The following is a 13686-nucleotide window of genomic DNA, read 5'->3' as shown; positions in this document are numbered from 1 at the left end:
CCACCCTATCACAAAGACTGTTCATGGGATGTTTATTTGTTGTAACATGTTTTGATACATGTTTGTAATAAAATACATTAAAAAAAAAGACTGTTCACTCTCACATCCAGGGCAGGATTCTCTCAGCCCAGGGCCGGGCCGGAGAATCCCCGTGACCGGTGTGAATCGCGCCATGCCACCTCAATGCGATTCTCCGCAAAGTGGAGAATCGGCGCCGGCGTGGTTGGCGCGGTGCCGGTCGGGGGCTGCTCTACACCGGATGGGCCGAGCGGCCGTCGTTAAAAACCCGAGTCCAGCCGGTGCCGTTCACACCTGCTCTCATCCGGCAGACCTTGGCATGGAAGGATCCGGGGACGGCCTGTGGGAGGGGTGGGGGGGGGTCCGGCCCCGGAGGGGGGGCCTCCGATGTGGCCTGGTCCGCAAACGGGGCCCACCGATCGGCGGGCTGGTCTCTCTGGCTGGGGGCCTCCTTTCCTACGCGCCAGGCCCTGTAGTCCTGCGCCATGTTGCGTCGGGGCTGCCGCGGAGAAGGGAGCCAATGCGCATAGTGCCACTGCATATGCGCGTGTTGGCGCTGGTGACACTGCGCATGCGCGGACCCCGCGGACCCCAGTTCACTCCAGGATCAGCAGCTGGAGGGGCGAGGATCGCTCCAGTGCTGTGCTGGCGCCCTGTGGGGGCCAGAATTGCTGATCCTGAGACCGTGTTGACGCTGTCGAGAAATGCGACGGCGTTTCCGACGGCGTCAGCACTTAGCCTCAGGATCACAGAATCCCGCCCCCAGTACATTGTCAATTATTCCAATGCATTGCTAGCTATTCTCCCATCTTCCCCCTTCTGTAAACGAGTGTTCTTCAAACTTTTTTTCCGGGGACACATTTTTACCAACTGGCCAACCTTCAGGACCCAATCCAGCCGACCTTCACGACCCACGACGGCCGACCTTCGTGACCCACGCCGGCCGAGCTTCGCAACCCACCATTTTCTCTTACCATTAATGTGAGAGGTGAGCCTGCTTGGTCCTCACGATCTCACTCCAATCAGGTTCACAGGAAGAGAGGGTTATGTGCATATCGGGTGCAGGATTCAGCCGGTTCCTTTGTGTTGTCTTCATCTTTGTGAGGACGGAAAATCCAACCTTGCACAAGTCAGGTCGTTGTGAAGGGCAAGAGCAACAAAAGGCTTGTTTTACTCAGCTCCGGATATTCCTCAGAGATGCTACTCCAGAATGCTGACAGCTTCATTGACTTGTGCCGTGTTTGTAATATGCTGTCACAGCTGAGACGCATAAGCTCAATTTCTTCATTTGGAGTCAGCTGCAAGTTAAGAACTGATTCTGGGGTCTCAAACTCAAAGGGAATTTTCACCCATCTCTTCTCTCTCAAAATCTTAAACTTCTCCTCTGGAAAGTAGCTACCAAAATTCTCGATCAGCGCAGCCAGATGCAACTGAATAAGGCTTGCCAATTCATTTAGAGTCTCCTTACTAATGCTGTTTTCTTCGATGTGTCGTAGCAGTGTGGGAAACATGTAGTAGTTTTGGCTTCGCACTCGCAATTGCCAAACTTTCAATATCTTTTGGAAAGCTTCGATTTCTTCCGAGTGCCGAAAGCAATCATCATCCTTCCCTTGCAATTTAAGGTTCAGTTCATTTAGAATTGAAAAGATGTCTGCAAGGTAAGACATTGTAAGACCAGTTTCATCAGCAAACGAATCAGCCTTGGGGACAATTTCTCAAGGAGGAAAGCGTGGATTTCGTACCTCAGTTCGTCAACTCTGAGTAGCACCCGACCCTTTGACAGCCAATGTACTTCTGTGTGGAACAATAAATATGTGTGCTCAACCCCCATATCGGAACACAGAGTGTCAAAAAGTCTGGTATTGAGTGGGCTGTGTTTAATGAAATTCACAACTTTCAGTATTCCTTTCAACACCACTTCAAGATTGGATGGAATGCACATTCTCCCCGTGTTTGTGTGGATTTCGCCCCCACAATCCAAAAGATGTGCAGGGTAGGTGAATTGGCCACACTAAATTGCCCCTTATTTGGAAAAAATTAATTGGGTACTCTAAATTTAAAAAAAAAGATTGGATGGAATTCCTTTCGATGCCAGTGCCTCATGGTGAATAAAACAATGATTCCAAACAATGTCCTGACCAGCTGTCTCCTTACTCCTCACTATAACTCCGCTGTTTTTCCCAGTCATGTTGGCTGCTCCATCACTTGTGATTCTTCTGCAATGTACCCAGTCGAACCCGCACTTTCCAACCACAAAATTATTCAAAACTTCAAAAATTTCTGCGTCAGTCGTGTGGGTTGCTAAAGTCAGGTAGCACAGCAAATCTTCAACAAATTCATTGTGCCAAACATACCTAACGTAAACTAGCAAGGTTGCACAATCTGAAACGTCTGAACTTTCATCTAGTTGTATTGAGAACGCCTGCACTGATTTTAAATGAGAAATAAGCTGGGGTTCTAAATTCTCAGCAATATCAGAAATTAGGCGAGCCACTGTGCCATCACTAAGTGGGATGCATGTCACTTTTTCAACGAACCTCTCATCTATGACCGTACGAACTATATCTAATGCTGCAGGAAGAATTAATCTCTCTGCTACAGTGTGGGACATTTTCTCTTTAGCTACACGGTAAGCTACCATGTAAGAGGCTAATTGTACTTTGTCGTTCAATGTAATATTTCTGCTGAGGACTTCAGCTGACGATTAAAGTTCTCATTGCATCCTTTGAAAAAAATCAAGAGGTTTGTCCTCAAACTCGCCATGCTTAGTCTTCAAATGCCTTTGAAGTTTTGAGGGTTTTAAACTTTCATTTGCCAGCACTTCCCGGGATATAACGCACATGGGCCTTGCATCCTGATTTGCATTGGCACAATTAATAAATCCATACCTTAAAAAATTGTCTTTATATTGCTTTGTGCCTGATTTCAGTTTCTTCTTATTGGGCTGTTCACCAGAGGCCCTGGAGCTCACACCAGCACTGCTTTGTCCTGGTGTGGACTCTCCTGAATGCTCACATCAGCACTGCTTTGTCCTGGTGTGGACTCTCCTGAACGCTCACACCAGCACTGCTTTGTCCTGGTGTGGACCCTCCTGAACGCTCACACCGACACTACTTTGTCCTGCTGTGGATTCTCGAGTCACTCTCTTCAGCAGGTTTAGTTGTGAGATCCTGGCCTGTTTGTGTCTCTGGCCCTCTCTTCTTTATAACAAAACGATCCATTTTAAATTTTACTGTTATGTTGCTTGTTTGCTGCTAACCAAATGGAGGAATCGCAATCATGCCCAAAGCACGTGACGTCAACGTTCGGGGGGCGTGACCTGCTCTCTGCCACCTTTAGGCAGGAAGATTAGGTAGAATTTTTTTTAAAAATCTACTGCATCTCTGCAGCAGCAGGCTGCAAGTGGCCTTCAAAATGGCTGCGAACATGTACAAAAAATGCGGCTGCACTGCGCATGCGTGCCCAATCATTGGTGCGCCTGCGCATGTGCAGCTGACGTTATTAAAAGCCGGCTGCTGCGGCCGGTGCGTGCGGATCTGCGCGATTGGGAGTGCCGCGAAGGACGGCTCCGCGACCCTCCTGACATCCGCCTGCGACCCACCCGCGGGTTGCGCCCCCGAGTTTGACAATCACTGATATTTCCTATTTGTCCACTTGCCCATCACTCTCATCCTCAATGGCCTACATCTTAATACCTCAAATTATATATTCTTGTGAAGAGAGGTCATGTCTCACTAACTTGATCGAGTTTTTTGAGGAAATGACGAAGATGATCGATGAAGGAAGGACAGTGGATGTTGTCTCCATGGACCTCAGTAAAGCCTTTGGCAAGGTCCCTCATGGCAGACTGGTACAAAAGGTGAAGTCACATGGGATCTGAGGTGAGCTAGCAAGATAGATACAGAACTGGCTCAGTCATAGAAGACAGAGGTAGCAGTGGAAGGGTGCTTTTCGGTGGAAGGCTGTGACTAGTGGTGTTCCGCAGGGATCAGTGGTGGGACCTTTGTTGTTTGTAGTATATACAAGTGATTTGGAAGAAAATGTAGCTGGTCTGATTAGTAAGTTTGGGGATGACAAAGATTGGTGGAGTTGCGGATAGTGAAGAGGATTGTCAGAGGATACAGCAAGATATAGATTGGTTGGAGACTTGAGCAGAGAAATGGTAGATTGAGTTTAATCTGGACAAATGTGAGATAATGCATTTTGGAAGGTCTAATACAGGTAGGAATTATATAGCAAATGGCAGAACCCTTAGCAATATTGACAGGCAGCGAGACCTGGCCATACAGGTCCACAGAGCACTGAAAGTGGCAACACAGATGGATAAGGTAGTCCAGAAGGCATACGGCATGCTTGCCTTCATCGGTCAGGGCATTGAGAAGAAAAATTGGTGGGTCATGCTGCAGCTGTACACAATCTTAGTTAGGCCACATTTGGAATATTGCGTATAATTCTGATCACCACACTATCAGAAGGATGTGGATGCTTTGGAGAGAGTACGGAAGAGGGTTACCAGGATGTTGCCTGACCTGGAGGGTATCTGCGATGAGGAGAGGTTGGATAAACTCGGATTGTTTTCACCAGAATGAAGGAGTTTGAGAGATGACCTGATAAGAGGTTTACAAAATTATGAGTGGCATGGCAGAGTGGATAGTTGGATGCTTTTCTATTCTAGGGGACAAAGGTTTAAGGTGTGAGGGGGAATATTTAGAGATGTGCGAGGCAAGTTTTCTTTACACAGCGGGTGGTAAGTGCCTGCAATGTGCTGCCAGGGGAGGTGGTGGAAGCAGATAAGATAGAAGCGTTTAAGAGTCATCTTGACGAATACATGAATAGGATGGGAATAGAGGGATACGAACCTCTGAAGTGCAGAAGCATTTAGTTTAGACCGGCATCATAAGCGGCACAGGTTTGGAGGGCCGAAGGGCCTGTTTCTATGCTGTATAGTTCGTTGTTCATCTTCCTATCTTTGTAACCTCTTCCAGCTCTAGAAGTACATACCTCCAACCCTTAAACGGTTTCTTTGACAAGCCCTATCTGGAATACTTTCCCTAAACCTCTTTTAAGACCTTCCTTTACGCTTTTGCTCAACCTTCCGAAGTATTAAAGTTTGAGCTCAATTTCCGTTGCCCCTCATACTTCTATCAAGCGCCTAAGTATTATTTTAAAAACTTTGAATGCAACTGCAAATTGTTGACCAGCACGATTATAATGACATCCCCCAAATCGTAGCTCTTCAACACGCGGTAACATAATTAGACAATTTAATTTATACCCATTTCTTACCTCGCCTGTAATCAACTCTTAATTCCCCCCCCCCCCCCCCCCCCCCCCCCCAGTTTGACAAGGACTCTTCGCGCCCACAAAACCTACCTCTCCCGAAAGGGTCGACAGGGCACCGTTACAATGGTTGCTCCCTTTAACTTTACCCCGAGCGTAAATATAGAAAGAACATAAAAACGCGGATCTCTAGCGACCCAAACGTCGACAAATAAATCAGCCAAGTGGATGAAATTCCCCGCAAAGAGGCCAACTTAGTTTTGCTTGCAAAAGCAAGCACGAATTGGCGAGGAATGCTGACTCCCCCCGCCGAGTGCGTGTGGAAGTGTTCACGCGCAAGCAAGGATGGATGGGTCTGTCAAAGATTAGCTCAGCGATTGCCCAAGAGAAGCCGGCAGCTCTTCCAGGGTGGGAAGGCTCCTTTCCGGGGCACTTTGCAACTCCCGCCGCGCGACTGACGGGGGTTTTTAATTCTTTCGGCTTCTGGTATGTGTGTGTTTGGCCACTTTGATAAAGCCTGGAAAAGCACCACTGACACTAGACCCCCCCCCCCCCCCCCGTGCAGCGGGGTGATCGCACAGACAGGAGAGCAGCGTGTCTCTGTGTGGAGGTGTGAGTAAGAACACTAACAGCCTCTCTCCCTCTGTGTGTGGGTTCAGAAGCTGCCCACGCTTCCGCTGGCCGGGCCCGGGCGGGCACGCGCTGCCCTGCCGCACATTCTCCCACATTCTGATTGGTGCAGGCCGGGGAAGGCGGGCCACCCATACAAGTTACCAGCCAATGACCGATCGGCCCTTGTTGCCCGGGCGACGTTTCCCTCCAATCAAGGGGCGCGCACCTGACGAGCTGTCAATCACCCAGTATCTTTTCCCGTAGTTTCGACGCTCTCGAGCCCCCAGAGCGAGGAGACTGGAAGCTCAAGGGGGGGAGGGAGAGGAGGGGTGTTTGGAGAGCTGCAGCTTGTGTGGACACATAACGGAGGCTTTTGGAAGCAACCTGCCATGTAGGTCCACAATGTATCCGGGCGAATGTCTCCGAGAGACTACTTTTCCGTGAAAATAAAAGAAAACCTCTCAAAAAAAGATCTGTCTCCCTGCCCTGCACTGTACCCGGCTGGTCGACAGAAGGAAGTTGCAAAAGTCTCCTCTCTGTATTAAGGTGGGTGTTGGAACTGTGGCTTTATTTTTCTGGTGTGCGAGCGTTCCTGCAGTGCTGGAGATATGGGCAGATTGCGAGGCTTCTTCTAAACACCATGTTTGCAACATTACACAACTCAGAAAATCATCGTGACAGTTTTTTTTGGAGGTTCCAGCACCAAGGTTAATGCGAAGCATTCATTTCAAAAGGCCAATTCGTCGAACCTCCTGTGCTGTACGATTGCTTGCAAAGTGTACCGAGGTGTTTAAAACCGGGGGGAATAACTGCTTCTGAACGTCCACTTAACAGTGTGCAGTCGCTTCGTTTTACAATTCCTAACTGGCTAACGTTTCACCACTCTTATATTCTCTTTCGAATCGTGAAGCTTCTTTAGTTAAATTCTGGCAATTTCCCTAACGCTGTGCTGCTTGTTGTTTGGGAGAAGTGGTTGTTCCACTTGAGTTGGTGTACTGGGTTGCCAGTATGACAGTTTGGCGGATGAAGAAGTTGATCTTTACTGTCCCGATTCAAGAGGGGCAGAATGGGGACCGGGAAGAGGTGGGATCATAGTCGATATTTTCCCGGCTGCTTATGAAGATTAATTGAAAAGGTTAATAACTAATGTCCCTGTATTTTATGGTATAAACATAATCCAGGAAGGTACCTGTTTGATCCTGGCCTGTCTTTTGAGTAGATTGATCTCAACCAGAGTAACGGCAGAACTTTCAAAGTTGCTAACACTTTGGACTTTCAGACCTGTGTCCTGGGAAAAGAAAACTTTGATGTAAAACAAGTTTAAGAAAAAAAAAGGCCAATCTGCAGGGGATCACTAAATATAAATTGGTTCTCAGATGGAGTGTATTGGGCCTGTGCACTGGAGACAATGAAAACAATCCTTTGACGTTCTCGTAGTGATTGTTCACACTTATTGTGGTTGGGAGGACTATTTCTTTCGATATCTCCAAGTTAGGTTGGTGGATTCCTTTTGGCTCGGTTGGGGGTGGGGCGCGGGGTGGAGACTTCAAGCTGACACTGGAGTTGCGCTTTAAAAAAACAGGGCCATTGGAACAGCAAAGGGCTGTGAGGAGGATGGGTCACAGGAGGCGGAGTTAGAAAATGAGCTTTAAATAAAGACATCTCTGAATAGCATGCATTTTCTTTATGATGCAACAACAAGTTGTATTAATGGTAATAAGTAAAACTGATTATAACAGTTTATCTTCACTTTACGGTGGAATAAAGCAGCAAATTTCATATGAATCTTGACTCACTTAATCAAAATTTGGCCCAACTTTAGTACGGTTGAAAAAATAAATCAGCACAAGTATTTGGTCCAGATTGCAGGGTCCCTTTTAGTTGAAAACTAATTTATATTAGAGATCTACTTTAGAGGCCAAGGTTAGCCTTTTAACATGGTTTGCTTGGTTACACCAAGGTTTCCTTCCCCTCTTCTCAGATTTTGCTATCCCAAAGGTAGATATGAGGTTTTAAAAAAATCAAAACTTCTCAAAAGAGCAACTGATGCTATTGAAGCTAAGAAGGTATCTACAGTCGATTTGTCACTGTATTTGGTTAGGTAGTGTAAACATTAACTTGGGTCCTGACTGTTGATCATCTAACTGCTGCTGAAATGTCTCTCTGTCCGTCCGGGCTCTGGCATAATCAATAACCTTTTGGGAGAGATGTTATAGGATTGCTGCTAGAGATTAGGAGGGGGCAACACCACCAGTTTCAGATGGTGGTAGCCTGATTCTATACAGTTTCTGCTAAGACTGCCAAAAAGTGCATACGATCCAGACATGCAATGCGACTTTAACTTGGTATGAGATGGACTCAGAAGGGGGCTCATTCTTTACAATTTGAAATGCCATTTTTGTGTTGGCTTCTACCCACATTGCTCCACATTGATTTGAAGGTGAGAATCTAAATAAATTGTGCATGTCTGTCTGAGAAATCAAGAATGTACCCACTGGTGGTGGGATTTAGTGTGACAGGTATTGTCTCAATAGGGACTGCTAAAATTACTGGTGTAAGATAACATGTTATATTATCATTATATGCTTTCATTAAAATGGAAGTTGCTTCAGGAACAATATGATAAATCAAGAGTTCTACAACCTTTTCACTGGGCTTTTTGCTTGATGCAGTTGTACTTTGTAACCAAGTGTTATGTTAATGTTTTCCTTCTGTATTTAATCTTCGTGATAAGACGGTCTTATAATCATAAGCATAATGATAAAATACACTAAAGCGACATTGTGGTAGTGGGCCAATCATGAAAAGTGGAATAGAAATCTCTTTATGAAGCTCACTACTGATAATTTCTCAAAGCTATAAAGCTGCAAGAAAATTTTTTTTAAGACTACTGCTGCCACTGCCAACATGCAAGCCTAGGTTTTAGACTATAGCTTTCTGTAGCCTCTCCAAAGAGCTATTTAAATGGTGTGCACCTGTACTGTAATGTGCATCAATACAGAATTGGTACTCCATTAATTTTTTTTGGCTCAAACATCAATTTAGCATTGGGTTCAGAAATAGAATACCAGATGGGTGCTCGTGTTCCATTCCATTTAAGCAACTCAATTGCTCACAACCACTTTTGTGAATTAATTATTTGTCAGGCTACTTATAATCTGTTATTGTCCTTGATCTGTTTGGCATTATCTTTATGTGCAACGAACGAATATACATGAGTGGGGCAGCACGGTCGCACAGTGGTTAGCACTGCTGTCTCATGGCGCCGAGGACCCGGGTTCGATCCCGGCCCCAGGTCACTGTTCATGTGGAGTTTGCACATTCTCCCCGTGTCTGCGTGGGTCTCACCCCCACAATTCAAAGATGGGCAGGATAGGTGGATTGGCCATGCTAAATTGCCCCTTAATTGGAAAAAAAAGAGTTGGGTACTCTAAATTTATATTAAAAAAACATACACAAGATCTCCTGTACTATTTAGAATTCTGGGCAAATAAATTAAGTTGGACCATACTGTTTTGTAAATGCCATAAACCTCCATCAGTTGGCGAAGGAGGAGAGCAGAAGTCAATCCTTACTCAGTTTTAGAATTATTCACAATGTATAACTCCTGGCCCTGTTAGCTGACCACCAGTATCAAAAAGTGTCTCTTTATATGTTGACATGTAATTATCCAACGAATGCTCCGTTGCCCCACTATATACACCTAACTTTAACTTCCACAATTAACACTGTATGATCAAGTCGTTTACAATATAAGCAAAGTTAGGTAACAGCAGCTACCACTTGCATAAATAATTATTTTTTAATGCACCAAAATGCCCTGAGATGCTTTGGGTGTGTAATCAGAATGAAATTAACACTGAATGAAAGGAGGAGGTATCAGGGGGTGACTAAAAGCTTGGTTAAAGAGGTAGGTTTTAAAAAGCATTTTAGAGAAGCAGAGTGAGTCCAAGAGGTTTAAGAAGAGAATTTCAGAGTAAAGCCTTGGTTGCAGAAAGCACAACCACTAATTATATAGCACTAGACACTTGTGTATAACAATGAAAACAGTTCAGAAGTGCTGCTTTTAACCTGAAGCACTTTAAAATGAGATATTTCCTTTTTAATTTTATTTCCATTAGCTAATTTGATCCTCCTCTTGGTATTTGAACAGAAACAACAACTTATATTTATATAACACCTTTAACATAATAAAACACTCAAGGGCACTTCACAGAAGCATTAGTGAGCAACATTTGACACTGAGCCACATAAGGAGATATTAAGGCAGATAACTGACAGATTGATCAAAGAGGTAGTTTTTAAGGAGCATTATAAAGAGATAGGTAGAGAGGTTTAGGGGGAAAAAAAATTCCACGGCTTAATGCCTAGATATTGAAAGCACAGAGGCAATATCCTAATTATTAAAACTGGGGATACACAAGAGACAGAATTTGGAGAAGTGCAGGGATCTCAGAAGATTTTAGAGGTTGGAGGAGATTACAGAGATGATGAGAGGTGAGGCCTTGAAGGAATTTGAAAACCAGGATGAGGCACTGTTGGACAGGAAGCCAATGGAGGCCATTGTGCACAGGTATGATGAGTGCCAGCGCAGCACGGTGGCACAGTGGTTAACACTGCTGCCTACAGCGCTGAGGACCCGGGTTCGAATTCCGGCCCTGGGTCATTGTCCGTGTGGAGTTTGCACATTCTCCGTGTCTGCATGGGTTTGACCCCCACAACCCAAAAAGATATGTAGGCTAGGTGCATTGGCCATGCTAAATTGCCCCTTTATTGGAAAAAATGAATTGGGTACTCTAAATATTTAATGATGAGTGCCTAGGCCATGGTGAATGTTGGGATATGAGCAGCACAAAATCTATACTTTGCTGTGTAAAATTAAGGCCTGGAAAAGAACACTTCATAATTCTTACATGCAGATATTATGAAGAGTGTCTGTGATGTTACATATCTGCTATTCCAATCACAAGTTTTGAATATTATCTAAGGAAGCTGTAATATTGTAGTATAGAAGTTTGTATTGCTCCTGTGTGGTGCTTCTATGTTTATGTCGGGTTATAGTTGTGCTATCTTGTATTGTTTTTCTCAATCATAAATGCCACGATTGTCTTGAGTTACGGATTCTATTTATTTCCTTTAATGTACATATAAACAAAAATATTTAAAAAAAATAGGTTTTGCCATTTGATGGTTTAAATCATGTTTTCCAGAATGACCTGAACATTTGCAACAAAATTACAACAAATAGTTTCTACTACTGAGCCGTTCTTTCCTTCTAACTGATGTATTGATATCTAATTGAGATTGAGCCCCTTTTATAGAGTACCAATACAAGATTAATAGTGGTACCAGAGTCTTGGCAACAGTGACTAAACTTCAAAATTACTTAATTGGCCATGACATTCTTTCGAATGTCCGCAGATTGCAAAAAGTGCTATATGAATCCAAGTTTTTTCGGTAATTGCCATGTTTAACAAAATATTGTTCTTTGACTGAACAAGTAAAATATCTTTGATCTGAATTACGCACTGCACTGAATTACGCACTGCACTGAATTACGCACTGCACTGAATTACGCACTGCACTAATAGTAGGAATTAGGAGAATAATTTGCAGTTATCAAAGTGGCACAATGACATACAGATACAGTGGGATCCTGATAGTATAGTACGAATCAAGAACTAAACTTATGAAAAAATTCAAACATCCTCAGCAGTTCCCATAACTGATTCTTTATAGTGAAACATTGTACTAATCTACTGATGTTTAGTCGTGGAATGTACCTTGCAGATAGATAAATGCAAATTGGTACGTCAAAAGTGTTGAAATACAATCTTTACATGTGCTGTCCCTTATTTTTGTAAGTTCTTGTATGAGCTTAATTAAATGCTTTCTATTTTTTAACCCTTAACTGAATGGTGAAATATAAATTACCAGAAAGCGGTTCTTCAATGTGCTTCAATATATTAGGGCGGGAATTCAGAGGGTTGAACCGTGTGAGATGGGGAGAGAGCGCAGTGACACTTCAGAGGGTTAAAGAGCATCAGATTTGGGGGGGGGGGGGGGGGGGGGAAGAGCGCAGTGAGATTTTGGAGTGGCAAAGAGCATGAGAGGGGCAGGACAAGTGGTCAGACTTTGGAGATAGAAGGGGTGAGTGAGTCTTTGGAGGATTAAACAGAGCAGAAATAGAAGAGAGAGTGGGGAAAGCCAGGACAGCAGAATCAGACACAGCGGGCAAGAGTGTTAGTAGGGATTAGAATCGTAGAATTTATGGTGCAGGAGGCCATTTGGCCCATCAGGTCTGCACCGTCCCTTGGAAAGAGCACCCTATTTAAGCCCACGCCTCCATCCTATCCCAGTAACCCCACCTAACCTTTTGGATACTAAGGAGCAATTTAGCATGGCCAATCCACCTAACCTGCAGATCTTTGGACAGTGGGAGGAAACCGGAGCATTTAATTAAGTCTCCTCGCAGACACTGGGAGAAAGTGCAAACTCCACACGGACTGTCACCTGAGGCCCGAATTGAACCTTGGTCCCTGGAGCTGTGAGGCAGCAGTGCCAACCACTGTGCCTCCGTACTGCCCAAATTATCAGTAGTAGTAAGATTTATTAGTATTGGCAAAGCTTCAGTAATATTGATGAGATTTATCAGCAGTAACAAGGATATTAGTTAATAAATAAGGTAATGGCACGGCTATTCCAACCTCAAATGCACATTCTTTGCAATGTGGGAATTGCAAGATGCTTCCCATGTCCTGGAAAGCCATTTGTGCAGGAAGTGTATTCGGGTTGCAGTAGCTTGAGACCCGAGTTTCGGAACTTGAATAGCAGCTGGCATCTGTGGTGCAAGCCATGAGGTTGAGAGTTAAGTGGATCGCATGGTTACCCTGGGGCTTTGTGGTATATGGGAAATGGGTGACCACTAAATAGTCATAAAGAAACAGGCAGTGAAGGAATGCTCTGACTGCATCCCACTCCAATTCTATTCTGAATACTGATGAGGGTGATCGTTCATCTGGAGGGTGCAGCAAGAGCCAAAGTCCATAGCATCACAGGTTGCTCAACTGTACAGGGCGGGGAGGGGGGGGGGGGGGGCAACAAAGAAGACTGGAAGGGCCATAATGACAGGTGATTCAATAATTAGAGGAGCACACGGGTGTTTTAACCCCAGGTTAAAGAGGTGTGAATTGTCTCAAGCCAGGACCTGGCTTGGTAACCTGGGGTTATCCCTATCTCTGGATCTGTAAAGACTGAATTACCTCATTCCAAGCATTGTCTGGCATCTTTGAATTTGTCTATATATATGTTTCTGAAACATACCTCTTCATTCACCTGAGGAAGGAGCAGGGCTCTGAAAGCTAGTGATTTGAAACAAACCTGTTGGACTTTAACCTGGTGTTATAAGACTTCTTACTGTGCTCACCCCAGTCCAACGCTGGCAATTCCACATCATAATAAATTTACGGCAGATCTTTAGAATCCTAAGAGTGTCACAGTACTATAATACGTTTTGTGACTATCACATTTACCTCATCAATTTTTCTTTGTAGGAACTGTGTAGTCTATAATTCCACTCTCCTCAATCCCAATATCCTTTAATGGTCTTCTTTTGTAAAGACAACTGTTTAATCCTCTTAAAGAATGAACTCTGCTTGAGCAACGGTTTAAGGTGGTGAATTCCACATTCTTGTCACCCTGTTTAAAGACATTTTTCCTAACCATTTCTCCTTCTTGTGGTGATCTTAAACTTCCTCATTCAGATTACAATCCTCT

At 44.4% G+C, this 13686-nt stretch overlaps 1 protein-coding gene across 1 annotated transcript in view; it reads left to right on the top strand.

Annotated features, from left to right (window-relative positions):
• Positions 1–13686, top strand: part of LOC119962249 — a 131794-nt gene that overhangs the window by 56945 nt on the left and 61163 nt on the right. The window contains exon 4 of the mRNA XM_038790239.1: positions 6280–6456. Coding sequence (XP_038646167.1) covers positions 6280–6456 — 177 coding nt within the window. The remainder of the gene's footprint in view (positions 1–6279; positions 6457–13686) is intronic.

The sequence above is a fragment of the Scyliorhinus canicula genome, chromosome 2 (genome assembly GCF_902713615.1).
Source record: "Scyliorhinus canicula chromosome 2, sScyCan1.1, whole genome shotgun sequence".
Taxonomy (NCBI): Eukaryota; Metazoa; Chordata; class Chondrichthyes; order Carcharhiniformes; family Scyliorhinidae; genus Scyliorhinus; species Scyliorhinus canicula.
This window is presented reverse-complemented; position numbering and strand designations above follow the sequence as displayed.